This window comes from Diadema setosum, chromosome 13 (assembly GCF_964275005.1).
Source record: "Diadema setosum chromosome 13, eeDiaSeto1, whole genome shotgun sequence".
Classification (NCBI taxonomy): Eukaryota; Metazoa; Echinodermata; class Echinoidea; order Diadematoida; family Diadematidae; genus Diadema; species Diadema setosum.
This window is the reverse complement of record NC_092697.1, coordinates 21,693,026-21,713,994: the sequence shown is the minus strand read 5'-3', so window position 1 is coordinate 21,713,994 and position 20,969 is coordinate 21,693,026. Positions and strand designations below refer to the sequence as shown.

The following is a 20,969-nucleotide window of genomic DNA, read 5'->3' as shown; positions in this document are numbered from 1 at the left end:
ATTATACTCCTATCATATTGAACAATTATTATAACAATAATATAACATGTAAATTAAAAAAAAACTAACAAATGCAACCACTTTCAAATAACTTGCACATTTGCAGGGAAAAAAATTAAGTGAAGGTCCAAGAATCAATGTCACATGGTTTAATGACTTCAAGTACAAAGAACACTACACTATTTCAGTGTGGAGACCTTCTACATATTGCATTGTCAAAACACATTCAGTTTAGGGTTATAGCGTATACAATTATATCAGTAGAACATCATGTAGGGACCTACCAAATGTATATTACAATGTATTTTTATATCTATGTGAATGAAAACTGAACATCTTGTTTGAAGTACTTCCAACACATTTGTTTATCAAAATTCATACCTATTTTTATGCCTCCGCCACGAAGTGGTGCCGGAGGCATTATGTTTTCGGGTTGTCCGTCCGTCCGTCCGTCCGTCCTTCCGTCCTTCCGTCCGTCCGTAATGAATTTTGTGGACAAGGTAACTATCGAAACCTGTTGAGGTATCCTAATGAAACTTGGCATGTATGTGTATTAGGGGGTGAAATTGTGCCTATCAACTTTTGGGTGCACATGCTCAAGGTCAAAGGTCAAAAGGTCAAGGTCAAATACATAAAATTTCACTATTTCCACCATATCTATTGAATGCCTGAAGATATTTTCTTGAAACTTAGTGTATACATGTTTTACCCAATTAAGATTCTCTGGTGAAAGTTTGGGTCATGAGGTCAAAGGTCAAAAGGTCAGGGTCAAATACATGAAATTTCACTATTTCTACCATATCTATTGAATGCCTGAAGAGATTTTCTTGAAACTTAGTGTATACATGTATTACCCAATTAAGATTCTCTGGTGAAAGTTTGGGTCATGAGGTCAGAGGTCAAAGGTCAAAAGGTCAAGTAAAAATATTAAAACTTCTTTTTTTTCTCCGTACCTTGGAAAATTGTTCAAGGTATCTTCATGGAACATAGTATTTACATGTACTGACTGGAAGTGATTATCTTGAGAATGTAGGGTTCATGGGGTCAAAGGTCAGGGGTCAAAGGTCAAGTGCAAGACTTCAAAATGTTACTATTACGTTCATTTATGCAATGCCAGCAGGGTTATTTTTTTACACTTGGTGTATGCATGTGTAACCTAATAGAAATTCTCTGGAAAGTTTTTTTTTTTCTTCTTTTTTTTGCCTCAAAGGTCAAAAGGTCAACGATCAAGTGAAAGTGCTGAACTAACTTTTTCCTCCATATCTCGAAGTGGCTCAAGTTATCTTGAAACTTAGTACATATTATGCATGTTCTACCTGAAAGTGATTATCTTATGAATTTTAGGGTCAAGGGCCAGATGAAAATGGTAACAATTTACTATTCAATTCAGAAATTGCACTTTTTCTCCACACCTGTACCTTGAAAATTACTCAATGCCTAAATGTATGAATGGGTCAAAGTCAAGTTAAAGTCCTTAAATCCCTAGATACATGCTCTCCTATTCATCCAATTAAACCTAGGTCAAGGAAGGTGAACATTCAACACATTTGTGACAAACTTGTCATTTCAATATTTTGCCAATTTTGTGAAAATGTAATCACACATTGTCCACATGTACTATCTAGACCTAGACCCCGTTTACAGTGCGGGGCCGGGCTCGGCCGCGGCTCGGCCGCGGCCGAGTCCGGCCTCAATTGCGCGGCCGAGCCTCGCAATTTTGTCCGTTTACACTGCTGGGCTCGGCCGCGCTTTTGATTCAAACCTTTCAATATTTTGTCGTAGTGGCGCTCTGCTTGCAAACAAACGCAATTTGGTATTGTCTAGTTTTCAGACCCTTTGCCATATGAATTCCGTGGCGACGAAGTCGCCGTTCGGGCAAAGGCCTTTGCCGAAGGAAAAAATCCTTTGCAGGCAAAACCACCTTAAACTATACTAGTTTTCGATGTCGAGGGGGTTAATATCCTGAATAGCGAAAGATACAGGCAGAGGGTTTGGAAGCCAGACTAAAATTGGCCGCGCAATTGGCCGCGCATTTGGCCCAGTTTGCGTTTACACCAAGAAGAGGCAGGGCTCGGCCGCGGCTCGGCCACGGCCGAGACCACCTCCAGAGCGAGGCCAAATGCGAGGCCAATTTTGGCCTCGCATTTGGCCTTTTGCGCGTTTACACTGAAGCGGGGCTGAAGCTAGGACCTGCTGTGCCACTTGAATGTAACACATGGCATGATATCAGTGATCACATAAATGATGATGAGGATAATAATCATTATGAAGATGATGATAGTAATAAAAACATTAGCAATAACAACAATAGTAGTAGTAGTAATAATAATAATAACAATTAGAGCAATAATGAAATGTGTGAAAGGCCCTTTCAGTGATGTACACTGCTGTGCATGACAGCCCTGCTTAAGTTCACTTTAAAACACTGATGCAATATTTTATCGTAACGGGGTAATTGTAGCTTTTCACCACTGAAACACCTGGGAAACACAGGGGGGAAAAAGACCAAATGAAAAAATAAAAGGACAAAACACTTTGTGCCTGGATATTGCAGCCCTTTCAGTTTCCAGTAACAATTTAAGCACATGCAGTTTAGGAGTTTACAGGATTTATATTCCCTACTTGCCACATGGGGCAAGAACAAATTTTCTATGCAATCAATTCAATGTTTCATTCTGATTCACACATTTGAGTACTAACATGTTTGTTGTTACCTCACAGAAAAGACAGAAATAGAGAGTTCAGAAATATGAATGTAGTGTCATATCAGTTAGTACTGTATTGCCATCACATGAATGTAGGTCTATGATTGGAATTGATGTTATTCATGTTTAATGTGCATTTATCAGAATCCCCAACAATCCTGGTACAAAGGTGCAGCTTTTTCATTACTAACATGTCTTTTGCTATTATACACAATGAAGGCATAAATTGACAGTAGGCCTACAGGAAGAGCTGGTGTCAGAGCTATTATCATTGCCATCACTTGGATGCACTCAACATAATTATGATATTGACGTCATCCAAGTTCAGTTTTCAAACATTTGCCAGCCACAAAGAAGAACATGAGAGGGAATGTCACTGGCTTCATGGAGCTACATGTAAGTAGCTGGGAGGGCTGGTTCTGATTAATGAGAGGGGATGTCACTGGTTTCACTGAGTTTGGTGGTAGAGAGGGCTGGTCTCCACTGGCGAGATGGATGTCACAGGTCTTGCTGAGCTGCGTATCCTAGAAGAGGCAGTCTTATTTGGCGAGAGGGGGTGTCACTGGCTTCAACAACCTGGATATCTGGGATGGCACTTGGATGTGATGCTAGCTGTTCCACTGCAATAGAGGCCAACAAGCACATTCTATTGATCTCTCATCTAATGACTGAATGTTGGTAATATAGTAACTACTACACATTTACAATGAAAAATTATTTTACTACTCATATAGACTCAATTAACTATTCAGTATTACACATAGTAAATATTCTCTTTAATGACTAACATTAAAGCAATGACAAGTTTAATACTGATGAAAGTAATTATGTTAGATGCTGAAAGTCCAATGAAAATACTTAGTAGCCCACTTTATTTATGATATTTACATAAAAATTCCTAAATATGCATGCCAAAGGGACGTCTTCATCATCTAACCTGTTATTTTCTAACATCTGCCCAGGCTCGGATAAAATCAATATCTGTCAGCACTCTCACCAGGTTTTGATCCACTTCAATCTGACCCAAGTCCTTTCCTCAGAGTAGCATTTTCCTCCACAACTAATTGGAGAAGGCAACGGCAATCACGAACTTGTCCTTTTCCATTTCACAGGGGCATCTGGACAGGAGTTCATCTGTATATCAGACACAATGAAAGGCATTAACACTGACTTACAATTAGGATAGTCGCATTAGTTCTTCACCACTCTGTAAATTTAGTCACAGAACTTGCTATCCCTTTTATTTCAGTGTAGAGTCTACCAGGTAGCTATATCTTGTAGTGCTCACATATATGCAACAGAGAAAACTCAATGAAATATGTTAGAAATAGACTGTCTACTGTAGAAGTTAAATAGCAAAAAGGAAAATAAGACCTACAGACCCTAGCCAAATTTTTGATGAGTTGACACTGCACATGACGTCGGGATGACCTCAGCCTCTCATTGTGCATATACAAAGTAGGCCCTATGTATACAAGCTCATATAGGGCCTATGTCTTTAAATCCAGCCACATGCATGGGATTTGGGGGTCTATAATTCCACATACAATCATATTGACCGATTCTGTGACGCGCTATGTGTATTTTTGGCCTGGGCAGCGCCATTACTGCGGTGTCTCAGCCGACCCCCCCTCCTCTCTCCCCACCCCTCTCACGTGCGCAGAATGAAAAACTGATGCATGGTTGCTTTTGTTAGCCAATGGGCGTCTCGTACTGAGTGCGCGAATACTTGCTTAGTGCGTGAACCTTTGTTACAAGTGCGCGATAAGCATGTTGCCCGGGGGGTGGGGGAGAGCAGGGGGGGTCGGCTGAGACACCGCAATTTGAGCTCATGGCTGCGCCCAGTGCCATAAAATGTCTGCTGCCCTCAACGAACCCGAATCGGTCAATAGGAGGCCTATATGTGGCAGAAGCGGATCTAGAGGGGGGGTTGGGGGGGTTGCAACCCCCCCCCCCAAAAAAAAAAAAAAAAAAAAAAAAAACAAATCCGGGGGCCATTTTTTTTTTTATCTTATCTTTTTTTTTAACTTGTAATTTTATTTTTTCCTATATATGGCAATGACCTCTATACCAAAAATAGTGGTGTTTTAGATGCAAGAAAACGCCATTTTCACACACAGATTTTCAAAAATTCTCCCTACTCTGGGAGGGGGGACACCCCCCTCCCACACCCTCCCTCCCTCGCTCGCTCCGCTCGCTCAGGCTCGGTCGCTACGCTCCCTCGCATACCGCCCCAACCCCCTCCTTTATAAAAAGCCAGATCCGCCCCTGTGTGGCTGCAATGTACAAACTATGTAACTTGTAACCCTAAAAGTAATGATCAAGACAACCATAATCTTATTAACCACTACCACAGCTATGGGTTCAAAAAATAAAAATGTTATCAATTATTACAGCAAGAATAATAACAGCATTGTTAGAGAACACAGAGTTAAATCGAACAATTTATTGATGTTTTGTTTACTAAATATCAACATTAATTTTCATTTGCAGGTTCAAAACAGTTGTTGGATCTAGGTGTATTAAAACAAAATGTACCAGGTAATTAAAGACAGTTTGTACAAACCTTTTGTACCAGTGCAAGGGCTGGTTTCAATGGGCAAGAGGGGATGTCACTGGCTTCATCAAGCTGGGTAGCTGGGAGGGCTGGTCTCGACTGATGAGAGGGGACATCACTGGCTTCACCAAGCTGGGTATAGCTGGTCGAAACTGACGAGAGGGAATGTCACTGGCTTCATCAAGCTGGTTAGCTAGGAGGGCTGGTTTCAACTGATGAAAGGGGATGTCACTGGCTTCACCGAGCTGGGTAGCTGGTCGAAACTGACGAGAGGGAATTTCACTGGCTTCTGACATCAAGCTCGGTAGCTGGGAGGGCTGGTCTCAACTGACGAGAGGGGATGTCACTGGCTTCACTGAGCTGCCTAGTCAGGATGGTCCTTGAATGTGATGCTGGCTGTTGCCCTACAAAAGATACCCATATTTGCCACAATGATATCTGACAGACCTTTCTCAACAACTAGCACCTACTGTGTTACAAAGCATACACCATTAACCACTACACTAGGGACTGAGTGAACTGCGCTGCAATGCATATAGGCCTACCGCCATTAGCCACTTATGTATACGCACAATAGATACACTTCAATCAACATTTTGGCAATGCCATGTGTACCGGAGACAATAATTAGGTACCTTACCAAACATGTGAATTCACGTTTTTGGTCCGCAATCATAGCTGCCGTGACAACATATACACGGTTGACTCTCCACAAACTATTTGTAAAAACCGAGAGTGACCAGATGATCACTCTACGCAGCTCTTCGCTGACACTTTCACTCATTCAGTGTCGTTTCGTAAAATTGGATTTCTCGCCTATCGCCGATTTGTAACAAACGGCAGTTCTGATGAGTGTCGTAACTTTCTTATTTCGAAATTTTGAGACCTATAATTTGACATGAAGGTAGAATAGGGCAACAAAATCCAGAATATGGTAAAATAGGAATTCGCGTATTTACATGGATGCAAAACACTTTAGCGTGCCATTTCTTAATGTGAACAGCGATTTTGTGCAATTGCCAGAAGCACATTTCAAAAAGGAGAACTGTTGAGCCAAATTTGGGATATGTCATTACGCAAAAAAAAAAAAAAAAATTCCAGTTATCTAATATATTGGCAGAGAAAAAGGGCCTCGGACTAGGAGTGGTAGAACATTGGTCTAGGATACCTACCATACTACCTCAATCGCATTCTGAATACCGGTAGTCGGTACACCTTTGGCTTTGTGAATCTGCATGTACGATGTAGCCTTTCTTCACATGTGAGTAAAATCTCAGGCAAATTGTGATATATCTTTTAGTTTACCGTAATAGAAACATGTTAGGGTGTGTGGCATAGGACACCTATAAACAAAACTACTAATCTAGGCCTACTCATAACAATAGTATAGTGTGTGTAGATCCTCTAAGTGACATCTCTTATCAGCAATGTTACACAAACATTGTAACGTTAGGTCCTAACTGAAGTAACTGTTACTCACACTGAACTGAATGAAGTCTTCCGAGTTTCACAAATTTATTACCGATCCAGCAGAAGTGAAATGACATCTCTGTCGTTCAGCCCCTAGTGTCTTGAGGGGAATTGGGATTGACTTCATTTTATTTTTCTGTCGCCATCTCCATACTCTGTCACTGGTTTTCATGGTCTTCCTCTTCTTGGAGACAGATCTCTCGCTCTCCTCCTGCGGCTCCATTATTGTGTGGATGGAGTGGTACGGTAATTAAGTAGGCCTATATACGCAGCCAGCAGAGTTCGAGCGGACCCGTGCTAGCTAGCTGCCGGGCGGATGCCGGGAAATGCACCGATAACGCTCGCTAGCCGGTGAACAGGCACCCGGGTTTCGCCTCGCGATCGCGGCGATGTACAGCTAGCTGTACACTCTATCTTGGGCTTGCTTTTCGCCGAGGAGAAGACAACAAATCAATGCTGTGCCAAAATCGGACAAAAGAGGGAGGCAAAAACAACACTTGAACGGAGAGCCTCTAAGCCGACCCCCTGTGATTTTGACAAGCATTACATGTAACGCTCTTCACAAAATCATAGATATCTTCATAATGCCGTATTTTTCATCGATTCTTTTTCATTGCTTAGTCCTTTCATAGGCATTGGCCCTTGTTTTTGCCTGTTTCACTTCATGAAATAGTACTTTTGCATTTTGGGCTCCAACACTCCTCCCCAGTCCCTTTAATATGTAAGTAATGGAATCATTCCTTGTTTCAACCATTTGATGAACTTGTAATGAAAAGAAATTGTAACACTGTGTTGTTGATATTGGTCCATTCAGTCATAAACATCACACTGAACATGGAGCAGATTTTCACTATAGATTTAAAAAGGAAAAAAGAAACAGTCTGTCAGCTATACCAGAAAGCACACACACAGAAACACACAGATAGAGAGACACACAAACACACAATCATAAATAAGCCACTTCATTAATCTATGCCATCAATGTCACTGCTTAGGAAAACATTTGATCAGCATTATGCACCATTAGACACTGTAAAGAAGACATTTGTTTTCATGATGGGATTATACATAATGAGAGAAAAAATAGATTCACTCACTAAGAAACTTATGTTTATGTTGGGGAGGTTAATCACAGGTATTTGGATCAAGACTTTGTAATAAACTTAACCTATTATCATGCATTGAAAAATAGTCTTGATTTTATTCTTCGTGCCATTAAAGAGGATGGCTAGTAATTGATCAGTGGGAATCAGTGGGAATGCTGGGGGATGATTGTTCCATTCCTTGTGGGATTCATTTACAGAGTACATTATGAGTGTATCTTTGTTGTGTGAAAATGATGGGCTGTTATCGATTGCCCCGACACTACAGTCATGCTAACCTGGAAACATTGAACTGCACATTACTTGGAATATGAAACCAATCTGAAGAGTGAAAAGGAAATAATTGGTGACTATCGGCAAGCATTTTTGCAAACAAATGGCAACAACTGGAAAATTGGTGTTTTTTTTTATTATTATTATTCTGATGTTTAATCACCATACCAGTGTGTGCTCTGATGATAGGATCATATACAGGAGAATACAATAGTGTCAGGTTAAGTTCACAACTTCATCATGAAGGTATGCTGTTGTTGTTTTTTTTTTGTGATCCTGTTTTTTGCTCATTGCTGACTTAATAATACAACAGAGCAGTATGACGACTGTTGTTTTACTGCTTTTGCATATCTGTAACATTTAGTTCATGATGAGAATGTCTCTCTTGTTTTGGATGCATGCAGAGTGCTATCAATCTAGGAATCAATTTTTATTCACCAATACTGTTCTCAAATAAGGAAATAACAAAAATTGGCACCAAACCTCAAGTGGAATACACAGCATTAAATAACAGTTGTGTTCTGTCGAAGTCAACATTTTTATGCAATTTATAAGTAGACCCACCAGTCTGGCATAAAACGTAATCATTATATTATTGAGACAGGAAGCAAATGAGAAGTTCTTTCTATGTGATGTTCATGAGACTAAGGTGGCTACTTTCATTGTTGTGGTCTTTCTGATGCTTGCGTGGTCATAACTTACATGTCAGCTGAGCAGTCTTGCATAGCTTTAGTGAGATGCTACTACAGTTGATATTAATGCTTTCATTATTAAAGATAAATTTCCCCCTTCTATGGCATTCCAGTTTCAGAAACTTTGAATATAACATCATGATATCCATTGCATGTCTACAGGTGTTTATTGTGCTCACATGACAAACTCTTGAAAGGTAGAGGCCGAGTTTCGTGAAAGTTATTGCATATTTACAACATCAAAACATATAGCCATTGCAAGTTTTTTTCTTTTAATAATTCAAAGCCTATGTATATGATTTGTCTATATCCAGGTGAACGGGTCCACATCACAACACTTTCAGGTGGATTTTCAAACATTGAGAGTACAGGTGAAATCCAGTTGCAGTGCTATAGAAGCTCTCCATCCTCAGAAGCCACCCGTGTCTTTGGTAGGACAGCACCAATCCCCAGTGACACTTCACCTGGCCTACCTGAAGCTCAAGACCGTAATCGAGGTGTCAGACGTGTAGTATTTCCATCCAGTACTGAGTGGGATGTGGAGGGATTCGGAGCATTTTACTGCCGTGGTTCACAAGAAGGATTTGACGACCAGACAATATCATCATTCTTCAAAAGAAGTGACGGTATTATAATGGTAGCTAGTGTTTAAAGATGACAATGTAGAAATTGAATTTGTAGGAATATTTTGTCCCAGATATAAAGTTAGGACTGTTTTTAGCCTGCTTTTAAAAGTGATCCTTTAAACAGAGATTAATCACTTGGCAATGTGCCTAAACTTTTTAATTTTTTTTAATGGTGCTTTGAAAACCTGATGGAGGATTTTCACCACATTTTAGGCCCTGATGTCACACCTTTCCGGGCAAGCCTTGTGAGTGTGATTTGCCGAGAGCAATTTTTGCTACCTGGAGATCCCCGCAGATGGCCCACACATGACAGTACCTAGCACGTATCTCGCCTGTAGTCGCCCGGAAGGTCCACTCGCAAATCCTTTTTACCCGCAGCCATGTTTAGGCCCTGTCACACCTTTCTGGGCTTGTTGCCTGTGGGGATTTTTCCAGCATACCAGACAATTTCTGAGGGCGAACAAGGATTTAGGCAAGTTTTGCATGTGTTTTAAAGCCTGGTCACACAGCGCTTTAAGACAAGCTATGGTCAATTTATAGACATGGCAGGACGCAGGGAAAAATCGGAAAGGCGTCGGACGCGGTAAAAAGTTTTTAACTGCTCAAAATTTTATTCCGCGGACAACCACGGGCGGCACAAGTGGTAAAGACGTGCAACACACGTGAAACACACGTGATAATCCATGTTCCGGCAGTGATTCAAACTTGGGGAGACGCGGTAAGACGTGGGTAAGACGCGAAAGTTTAGCGGTCTATCACGGGCAGATCACGGTCATCTGACGCTTGTTACGCGTTGGTATCACGGGAAATATTGTGTGTTTAGCGGCTTATCACTGACAAATGGATTTTTTCTGTGTACATACACGTGGCTGGATGTGGTTAGCCATGCTTAGGCAGTGCTTCAGCAGTGGAACAGCCGCCAACGGCCATACCCCTTATAAAACACGGCAAAACCAAAATTGACCAAAGAATTACCACTTATGACTGCGTCCACCAGATTTTCATAGCTTTTTGTACGTGATTTAAACGTGGAGTGCTTTGTGACCGGGGCTTTACTTGCTGAATGTGTGCTGTACTACATGTAAGTTCTACTTGCGGGTATTCTGTGTGACCTGCATGTCAGGCATGTGGGAGCTGACAATTCAGTGAAGGAATTCCTCTGTAGGAATATTTATTTGGCAGAGTGCAAGAGAATGTCATAATCCTGGCCACAGCTGACCCTCAACATGTGCGCGGGTTGACTGCCTGTGACTTGCGGCAGCTACGGGACTCCTACTGCAAGGTGTTCTGTGTGGACCTCTGCTGGCAATCCCCGCGAGAAACACAGAAAAAGTTGAACATGCTCAAAACTTGGCTTTGGGTAAATCAGACTTGCATGCGCATCAACTACAGGCAGGTACGTGCTAGGTACTGTCGATCACTGTGCAGGCCATCTATGGTGACCTCTGGGTAGCAAAAATTGTTCCCCGCAAGTCACAAGCAAGGCTTGCCCGGAAATTTGTGACAGGCTCTTGAGCATGCTCAAACTTGTTCCAGGTAAGTCGCGGGTATTGCCCTTTGATGTCCATGCAGAACACAAGTAGAAGGGCTGTCGCGGTAGCACCTGGCTGGCAATTCCCACGCAACTAGCCCGTAACTAGAACGTGAGTAGAACATAAGTAGCACGCAAAACTTGCCCAAATCCTTGTCAGCCCGCAGAAAATTACCCTGCATGCTGGAAAATCCATACACGGAACAAGCCTGCATAGCTTGCCGGGAAAGGTGTGACAGGGCCTTTAGCAGGTTTTGAGGTAACATCCCTAGGGTAATGGATGTCACTTTGTTCAAATGGGCACCATGCCCCCTTGGCCTTCCTTCCCCTCCCTCCAGTCATCAAAGCCCTAAGATATTTAGTAGATAATCCATGAAAAAAAAATCCTTTTTCTCTTGAACCAAAAGTGAGAGAGCTAAGTTTTTTCTATGAGTATGCATATTTGGGAATGCAGTTTCAAGTTTGTTCAGGGTAGGTGTGGGAGTTTCCCTTTGGGGCACTATTTGGTTAGGGGAGAGGGGTGGGTTAACCATTAATTGTGGACCAATACATTTACCTCTACCATTACATTTTCCCTTCAATTTGTTTGGAAACCCTATTCTGTGCAAGAAGTGAGTAGATAAATGCACCCATAGTGTTACACCACCAGGTAGATATTTACATAGTATGCATTCACTTGTCCCTGGACTGATATTCAGAGGTTCAATATAGTAAAAATGTCAAATTCTAAAGCAGAGCCTTCCATAAATGGCAAAACATTTGATCACGTGTGCAGGATGATGCTCCCCCATTCCCTTCCAGCTCATTTCATGCGTAGCAGAATTCAATCACAATATTGTGAACACTGTAGTCTCTTGTATGAAGGCCAAAATCATTGTCTTATATGTTTTCTGATGACACAATCTGTTCTCTCATTCTTGTGAAAATTGATGCTCTTCTTTTCTTTCCTTTTGTATGCCTCCGCCTCAGAGTGTCAGTGGAGGCATAATGTTTTCGGGTGTTCGTCCGTCTGTCCGTCCATCCACCTGTAGGCCCCTAATCAGTTTTGTGGACAGCATAATTTAAAGGAAAAGTTCACCTTCATAAACATAAGGATTGAGAAAATGCAGCAATAGTAGAACACATCAGTGAAAGCTTGAGGAAAATTGGACAATTGATGCAAAAGTTATGAATTTTTTTAATTTTTGTGTTGGAACTGCTGGATGAGGAGACTACTACAGCTTGTGATATCATATGAGTACAACAGTATAAAGAAAATGTGAAGAAAATTCAACATATTTTCATTTTTTTCGCATAATAAAAGAGCATTTGACTTGCCTCTTTCTAAAGGTAGGGGGAATAATATTACCCATGACATATGTCGGTAACAAGTCAAGGGAATGTGTACTTTTTTCAAAAGATGAAATTTTGTGAAATTCTCTTTATATTTTCCTTATATTGTTGTATGCATGTGACATCGTACACTGCAGAAGTCTTCTCATCCAGCGGTTACTGCACAAAAACTTCATAAATTCATAACTTTTGAACGGATTGTCCGATTTTCCTCAAACTTTCAATGATGTGTTCTACTAATATTGAGTACATTTTCTCAATCCTTATGTTTATGAAGGTGAACTTGTCCTTTAAGAACTATTAGACATATCCAAATGAAACTTGGCATTTTTATTTATGTATGATTAAAAGAAGATGTGTCTGTGAACTTTCGGTTACACATGGTCAAAGGTCAAGGTCAAATTCTTAAAATTTCAGCTATTCACCTATAGATATCTATGCAATGCCTCACATTTTTTTTTTTGAAATCTAGTGTATACATGCATTACCAGACAAAATTATCTAGGAAAAGTTGTGGGCCATGGGGTCATAGGTCAAAGGTCATGTGAAATATGCTAAAACCTTGCCCTTTTTTCTCCATACATCTCAGAAATGGCTCAGGTATTTTCATGAAACTTAGGTCATATGCATGTACTGCGAATTGTCAAAGGACAGACCAAAATGCTAAAATTCAGCTACTTAATGCTTAAGTGAAACTATTTTTCTATACCTTAATGATTACTCAAGGCATACACTTAATGAAACTACAAAACTTGTAGGTACATGTGTATGCATCATGCATTATTGCACAATGATTCTGTAGGGAAAGATTTTGGCCATGGTGCATGTCAGACATCAAGGAAGTATGTTCAAATGTCACAATTTTTCCCATATTTTGACCAGCTCACCTAAACAATTTAGCCATTCATCCAAATGAAACCCAGTTTAAGGAAAGAAAATGGGAATCCCATTTTCTTATTTTGCTCATTTTTCCACTAATAAAGATTTATTTGTGGTCAGTTTCCTTCTGTTTGTATTTGTTACATACTCAAAAAGCTGCATCACTTCAGTGATCCCTTCCATTTATCACCAAGTTGAATAATCCTTCGGGTTCATGTCAGGTTTAAGTGTGTGTGTGTGTGTGTGTGTGTGTGCGTCACACACAAACGGTGCTATATCGGTCACCATAGCTGGGGGCCAAACCTAGCGAGTAGCACTGGTGTTACAGTCACCTCAGCAGCCTAGCGCACCCATCGTGCATAGTTATCCGGCCACCACTGCTGTCACGCTGATCACTGTGCCAAAGTCTTTCAGCAGCTTTTAATGCCTTCCTTTTTGGACAAATTAAGTGATTCAGACACATTGAGCTACAATGAAAACTTTAAAGGACCTAGGACCTGGAAAATATTGTGCAGTTGTTGGGTGCACAAATAACAGAAAAAACGGAAATGGAAGCTGCGCATTGCAGTGTGTGAAATTCATTCACCACTGACGCATGATGAATATACAATTAGAGATAAGTGAAATACAAGGGTGTAGAAAATGCACAGATTTTGAAACAGAGTTAGGCCTATGCCTACTAGATCCTCTATTTAATTAGGCTATCACTACATATTCGTAAAATGTGTTGTTCATATTAGAAGACAAGTTAAAAGATCAAAGATTTTGATAATTCACTGTTTTTTATGCTTGGTGCACTACTTTCCAAAGTTTAAATATTATACTGCCTGGCTATATCATATTGTTATGACAAACATTTACAGCCTACACTACAGGCAAAATGTTTCAAGATGTGTTAAATTCTTATATTGTTTTCACTTCTTCAATGGTCAGCATTGCATTGACCATTTCAATTCATTTATTTCATTCTCATTTTTTCTTTTTCTTCCAACCAAACATAACACAAGGTAAATCAGAAAATCCATCATAAGCATATATACAGTACAAAGTGCGAAGGATAAACAATAGACAACAAACTAATAGAAATAAATTATGTATACGTACAGGAAAATACAAAGTTATATTTTGAGGAGGAAAAAAGCATGCCTAGGTATCTAGGTTTTCAATTTTGGCCTGAAACTCTGAATTTTAATTTTGATATTGATACTTATAAATATGAAACCATGGATGGGGGCAAACATCTGCTTCATAATCATATATATCAAGAAAGTATAATCTGAAAATCACTTTGCACGATGTTATGCAATGTTACTTAACGGTTAGACCTAGAACAGTAGAAGTTTTGGTTGTTGACATCAGGCGACTTTAGTTTATACGGTTTAGAAACACCTAGGCCTAGATCTGTATTCCATTTGGTTTACTTAGGCTTGCCTGAAGTTAGTGACAACCGAAAATGATATAGGATGTAGGGTTCTAAAAGTCAATAGGTCTAGTCTGGACTCTTGCCTAGAATTTCAGACAAGATCTAACGTTAGACAGATTCTACCCCGCTGGCCTGAGTAAATTGAAGCCTAAAAAGGTTTAAGTTAACCGATAAGTTGCAACTTTCAGCGCCATATCTAGGTCAAGATTCTGATTCATTATTTGTATTTAATTATATCAGTTAACTTCTCAACAGTTTAAAGGCTTACTCGCAAGACGTCTGCCTGCGCCTAGCCATAGTTCTCCCCGGCGGTTTTTATTCTCTTACACAAATGTGAATATATGGGGCTTACACACGAGTACCCAAGGCATCGCCATAGAAATAGTGAGTCTACAAACACTCATGGATCGCACCGATATTTACCTTGAAATTCAAGTTTTGGCTACAATCATATGTCACCTACCCATTCGCTCATACTCAGTATAAGTTGTTTAAATTTTTCACGAATTTCGCTAATCACTGCTGTACAACGAAATTTACAATTAGTGAGCGAAAAAAATGCAGTTTTCACAAAGCCAGATGCGTCGATCACTGCCAGAGATAGCTGGCCGGCTTGGCTGGTGCTGGGTGGTAAAAGCACTGGCTGCCATTGGCACCCTTTGCCACGCACGGCACTTGCTGACGCGGCCTGGATGGCCCCCAGTTATGGCGTCACCCAAAGAGGGCGCACTTCCATGAACAGTCGCTCAAATCGGTATATAGCTCAGTCAGTAGAGCACCGGGCTAGCAATCTGGAGATCTCGGTTTCAAATTCCATTGGAATCTCATTTTCTGTGCTCATTTTTCCACTAATAAATTATATTTATTTCTGGTAAGTTTCCTTCTGTTTGTATTTGTTACATACTCAGAAGTGCTGCATCACTTTGGTGATCTCTCACATTTATCCAGAAGTTGAATTATCCTTCGGGTTTATGTCAGGTTTATGCGTGTGCTTGTCACGTATCACGTACATACACACTGCTATAGCTTCTGACCATTCAAGCATTGAGAATTAAGGGTTTCTAGAACGAATATTGTACTAGGGCTTTCTATAGCTCAGTCCTCAGAGCACCAGGCTAGCAGTCCGGAGGTCTCGGGTTCGAATCCCGATGGAATCCCATTTTCTTTTGCTCATTTTTCTACTTATAAACATATTATGTACTCATATACACATATTACCAGATAAAGATTAACTGAGAAAAGCTTTGGGGCCATTTCAAAAGTCAAATGAAAATGCTAACATTTCACTTATTTCTCCATATCTTGAAAATGACTCAAGGTATCTTCATGAAACTTTTATATCATTGACTTTATATTGACTTTATGCTGATGCCCATTCTCATTAACATTCTAACTTTGGTAAAAATAGGATTTTTCTTATAGTATTTTTATAATGAATCATCTGCAGACCTCCCAGCCATCCTGGATTTGGAGGAAAAATTCTGAATTTTGACCATTACCACCTCCTGTGTCAACTGGAGTTTCTTCTTTTTCTCGATTTTACTACACACTCCTATGGGAACTGCTCTTTCTTTCCTACTTTTGAACCAGATCATCCTTATTTTTTAGTTTGAAAGGTTGTGAGGTCTGCATCTGTAATCAAGATGATGAGCTCTAATAAGGGCACATACAAGTTTGAAATAAATAGAGAAACAATATTTTTTGCAAATTGATGATTGATACTCGCGAGAGGCTCAACTATATTTCTTACATACTGATAATGACATGGCTGATTTATATAATTTTTTTCAATTCAAAGTTTATTTCATTTTCGACAAAACATATAAGTTACACTTCTTTTGACAACAGAGAATAAGGTAAACAGAACATTATGTATCGAAAAGAATATAAAACAATTGAGGAGGACCACATAGTAATTATACATTGTAGTAAAAAAAAAAAACCAGAAGTGATCGAAATATAGTACATGTATAACTTTGCTTAAAGTGCGAAAAATGGAGAGACCCACTAAAAAGACAGAGCTTGTAGAATGTGGGCCCCTCTGAAATGCCCAAATTACCTTCATATGAGGTTATTCATTACCAACAGAGATTTGGGGTGTATTAACTGTATGACAAATAGTATGATATAGTATACAAATAGTGAATGGTCACGAGTGCAATGGTACGAGATTTCGCACGAGGTGAAAGATAGAGGCGTTCTATTCAACGAGGCGAAGCCGAGTTGAATAGTGCGCTTCATCTTTCACCGAGTGCGAAATCTTGTTCCATTGCACGAGTAAAACCATACACTATTTGCTTTATACAACGTCCAAGTAGATCTTTGTTATTTGGTTGGAGGATTGTTGGGTAGGTCTAAGTAAGCCTAGAAGTCTATATATGTATGAAAAATATAGCCACACTTACATGTGGATCCACTGCGATTCTCTTTTTGGCTTGTGCAATCAGTGTAGATACAGGTCACAGCTAGCGCTCATACACGTACACTAGCACTACGTAGGCCTACATACGCGCATGCATGTACCGCACACGTACACTGCGCTAGCGCTGCATGCGATCCTCAATATGCAACACACAGTACATGCAGTACCGTACAATTTCTCGAACCGTGGAATAGAACGAAAAAATCGAACCAAGTTGCACGCAAAAATAGAACCAAAATTGCACGGCGCGTTGAATGGAGTACTTATTGAATATCACGTCACCAACAATCCTCCAATCAAATTACAAGGATCTACTTGGACGTTGTATAAAAGGACATACCACTCTAGAACTTTATTCTGATAAATCAAATCATGGTATATTGATGATGCATGGCATGCTTATTTCTGTGCATTAGCTTGCTTTGAGCCTGTGGATGGGAGATTCACCCGTACAGTGAATGTAGGTGACACAGGAGTGAAGATTCAAATGACAGCTACAGGTAGTTGTTCTGGTAGTCCTGTCTGGAGAAAAGATGGAGGAGATCCTGAGTCAGGACAGACGACCAACACGTTCACATTCTCTAATCCAATCGTGGCTGAGGATGAAGGCATCTATGAGATTCACAACAGTGGCATGCGACGTCAAGGAAGGGGGGCCTTGTACAGAATTATTGTTCGAGGTATGTCACTTGAGCCAAGATATAGGCTTTGATGTGAAAGTAATGTAAAGTAGAAAAAAGAAAGGAACTTGGATTTTTTAGGTTGTAATGCGAAAATAATGTAAAGTAGAAAAATGAAAGAAACATGATTCTTTTTATACCCCCGCCAAACGAAGTTTGAAGGGGGTATATAGGAATCAGCGGACGGTCGGGCGGTCGGGCGGTCGGGCGGGCGGTCGGTCCGTTGCAAATCTTGCGTCGCGAACTACTTCCTCAGTTTTCAACCGATTCCCATAAAACTTGGCACAGATGTGTGCCTTGGGTTGTAGATGTGCAAGACGTATTTTTTGACAGTACCCAAAAGTATGTTGCCATGGTAACGGCATATTATGGGCAAAAATGGGTACAAATCTTGCGTCGCGAACTCCTCCCACAGTTTTTGATCAATTTTTATGAAATTAGGTACAGATGTTCATCTGAATATGTTAATGTGCAAGACACATATTTCCGCAGTGGCAAAAAGTGCGTTGCCATGGTAACGGCATGTTATTGGTAAAATATAGGGCAAAATGCTTCATGGCAAAACTGCTTCATCAGTGTTCTTCCAATTCTCATGGAATTCATATTGAATGTTTGTCTTAGGATATAGGTCAGCATGACACATTTCTTGACAGTGACAAAAAGTATGTTGCCATGGTAACAGCTCACATATTATGAGCCAAAATGATGGAAAATTTTGTGTTGCAAACTACTTCCTCAGTTTTTGCCCAATTTCCATGAAACTTGGTACAGATGTGTGCCTTTGGTTGTAGATGTGCAAGACGCATTTTTCGACAGTACCCGAAAGTACGTTGCCATGGTAACGGCATATTAATGGCAGAAGATCAAGGAAAGATCTTGCGGATTTAACTACTTCCTCAGTTTTTTGACCAAAGCTTATGAAATGTTGTTTTGACCAAAGCTTATGAAATGTTGTTTTGACCAAAGCTTATGAAATGTTGTTTGGCGGGGGTATAACCAGTCGCTGTAGCGACATTTCTAGTTTAATGTTACTTTACCTTTCTGGTTTTGTATCAGATTTTAACATACAGTGCAGTAGTTTGTAAATTTGTGAGTGGAAAAATTCCACTAGTGACGCCCATCTTCATCTTTCATGCCCACAGTTACTGTAATTATTCTGTGCATATCTTTCAAAATGACTATTAAACATGCAAGTTTTCAATCATCAAAATTGCCATACCAAACATTTTCTAATCAGCATTGTGTATTATTACCAGAAAATTAATGCCCCTAATTGATCCCTGGAATGACATAGATCCACCCTTGTAAAAAAATACCATGGTTTGACTATGAGGCATAACCATGGTTTTACATTGGATCCATCCATGGTTTAACCATAGTGCAATATGGTTTGATTATGGTCAAACCATGGTGCACTAGTGTTTAACCATAGTTTAACAATAGTTAAACAATGGTGCACTATGGTTAAACCATGGTAACTACGGTTAAACCATAGGTTTAGCATGGGTTAACCATGGTAACCATGGTTTAAAGGTGGTAAATTGGAACGCACTTACCATGACATTACTGTGGTATTACCATGGTCACTACTGTGGTTCTACAGTACCAAAACCATGGTTAAGAAAAAGTAAAACCATGGTTAAGGAAGTGTAAAACCATCGTTAGGAAATGGTGAAACTATGGTTAGGAAAAGATGAAACCATGGCAAACTCATGGTTTGACCATAGTGCAATATGGTTTAATTATGGTCAAACCATGGTGCACTTGTGTTAAGCCATAGTTTAACCATAGTTAAACAATAGTGTACTATGGTTAAACCATGGTAGCCATGGTTAAACCATAGGTTTAGCATGGGTTAACCATGGTTTAAAGGTGGTAAATTGGAACGCACTTACCATGACATTACTGTGGTATTACCATGGTCACTACTGTGTTTCTACCAAGCCAAAATCATGGTTAAGAAAAAGTGAAACCATGGTAAAGGAAGTGTAAAACCATGGTTAGGAAATGGTGAAACTACGGTTAGGAAATGGTGAAACTACGGTTAGGAAAAGATAAAACCATGATAAACTCATGGTTTAACCATAGGGCAATATGGTTTAATTATGGTCAAACCATGGTGCACTAGTGTTAAACCATAGTTTGACCATAGTTAAACAATGGTGCACTATTGTTAAACCATGGTAACCACGGTTAAACCATAGGTTTAGCATGGGTTAGCCATGGTAACCATGGTTTAAAGGTGGTAAATTGGAACGCACTTACCATGACATTACTGTGGTTTTTACCATGGTCACTACTGTGTTTCTACCGTGCCCAAACCATGGTTACGAAAAAGTGAAACCATGGTTAAGGAAGTGTAAAACCATGGTTAGGTAAAGGTGAAAGTTTGGTTAGGAAAAGATGAAAACATGGTTTTACAGCTGCCAAACCACAGAATTACAAACCAAATCACGATACAACCATGATCCATTGTACATAGTACTAGTAAACCCACTATTTAACCACAGTGCAATATCGTAGAAAAATGTATTTTTAACTACAGTTGTATTTCACAAGTACTTTGAGAAACCATGGGGAAAATTGGTTAGAGAAATATATTTTTCCACAATTGCTTTGCTATTTGATGAATAATGATCAATAAATAGCACAGTAGAGTCTTCACATGAAGTGATGAAATAAAAATATTTTCAGTAAATTACCTGGAGCAGAATAATAATTCTTACAATTCCTATACATATGTATTATGATACAGTACATTTGTAAACATGTATATGAACCTGGACTCTGAAACGGGAGAAAACCAATTCTCTATTATTTTCCTTCTAGCTATAGTCTAAAAAATATGTACAGCTGTATTTAAAAACTGACTTCCATGTGTGTGTTGGTGGATGGGTGCAGATTGTAAGTGTTAATTGATTCACTGTTTACTAAAAGAAGCTAGTCATAGACCCCGTTTACAGTGCGGGGCCGGGCTCGGCCGCGGCTCGGCCGCGGCCGAGTCCGGCCTCAATTGCGCGGCCGAGCCTCGCAATTTTGTCCGTTTACACTGCTGGGCTCGGCCGCGCTTTTAATTCAAACCTGTCAATATTTTGTCGTAGTGGCGCTCTGCTTGTAAACAAACGCAATTTGGTATTGTCTGGTTTTCAGACCCTTTGCCAAATGAATTCCGTGGCGACGAAGTCGCCGTTCGGGCAAAGGCCTTTGCCGAAGGAAAAAAATCCTTTGCAGGACAAAACCACCTTAAACTATACTAGTTTTCAACGTTGAGGGGGT

The 20,969-nt window shown here is 40.0% G+C and overlaps 1 protein-coding gene across 1 annotated transcript in view; it reads left to right on the top strand.

Moving 5' to 3' along the window:
- Positions 1-10,943: 10,943 nt before the first annotated feature.
- LOC140236478 (uncharacterized) overlaps positions 10,944-20,969 on the top strand; it is a 139,594-nt gene continuing 129,568 nt past the window's right edge. The window contains exons 1-2 of the mRNA XM_072316401.1: positions 10,944-10,962; positions 17,430-17,693. Coding sequence (XP_072172502.1) covers positions 10,944-10,962; positions 17,430-17,693 — 283 coding nt within the window. The remainder of the gene's footprint in view (positions 10,963-17,429; positions 17,694-20,969) is intronic.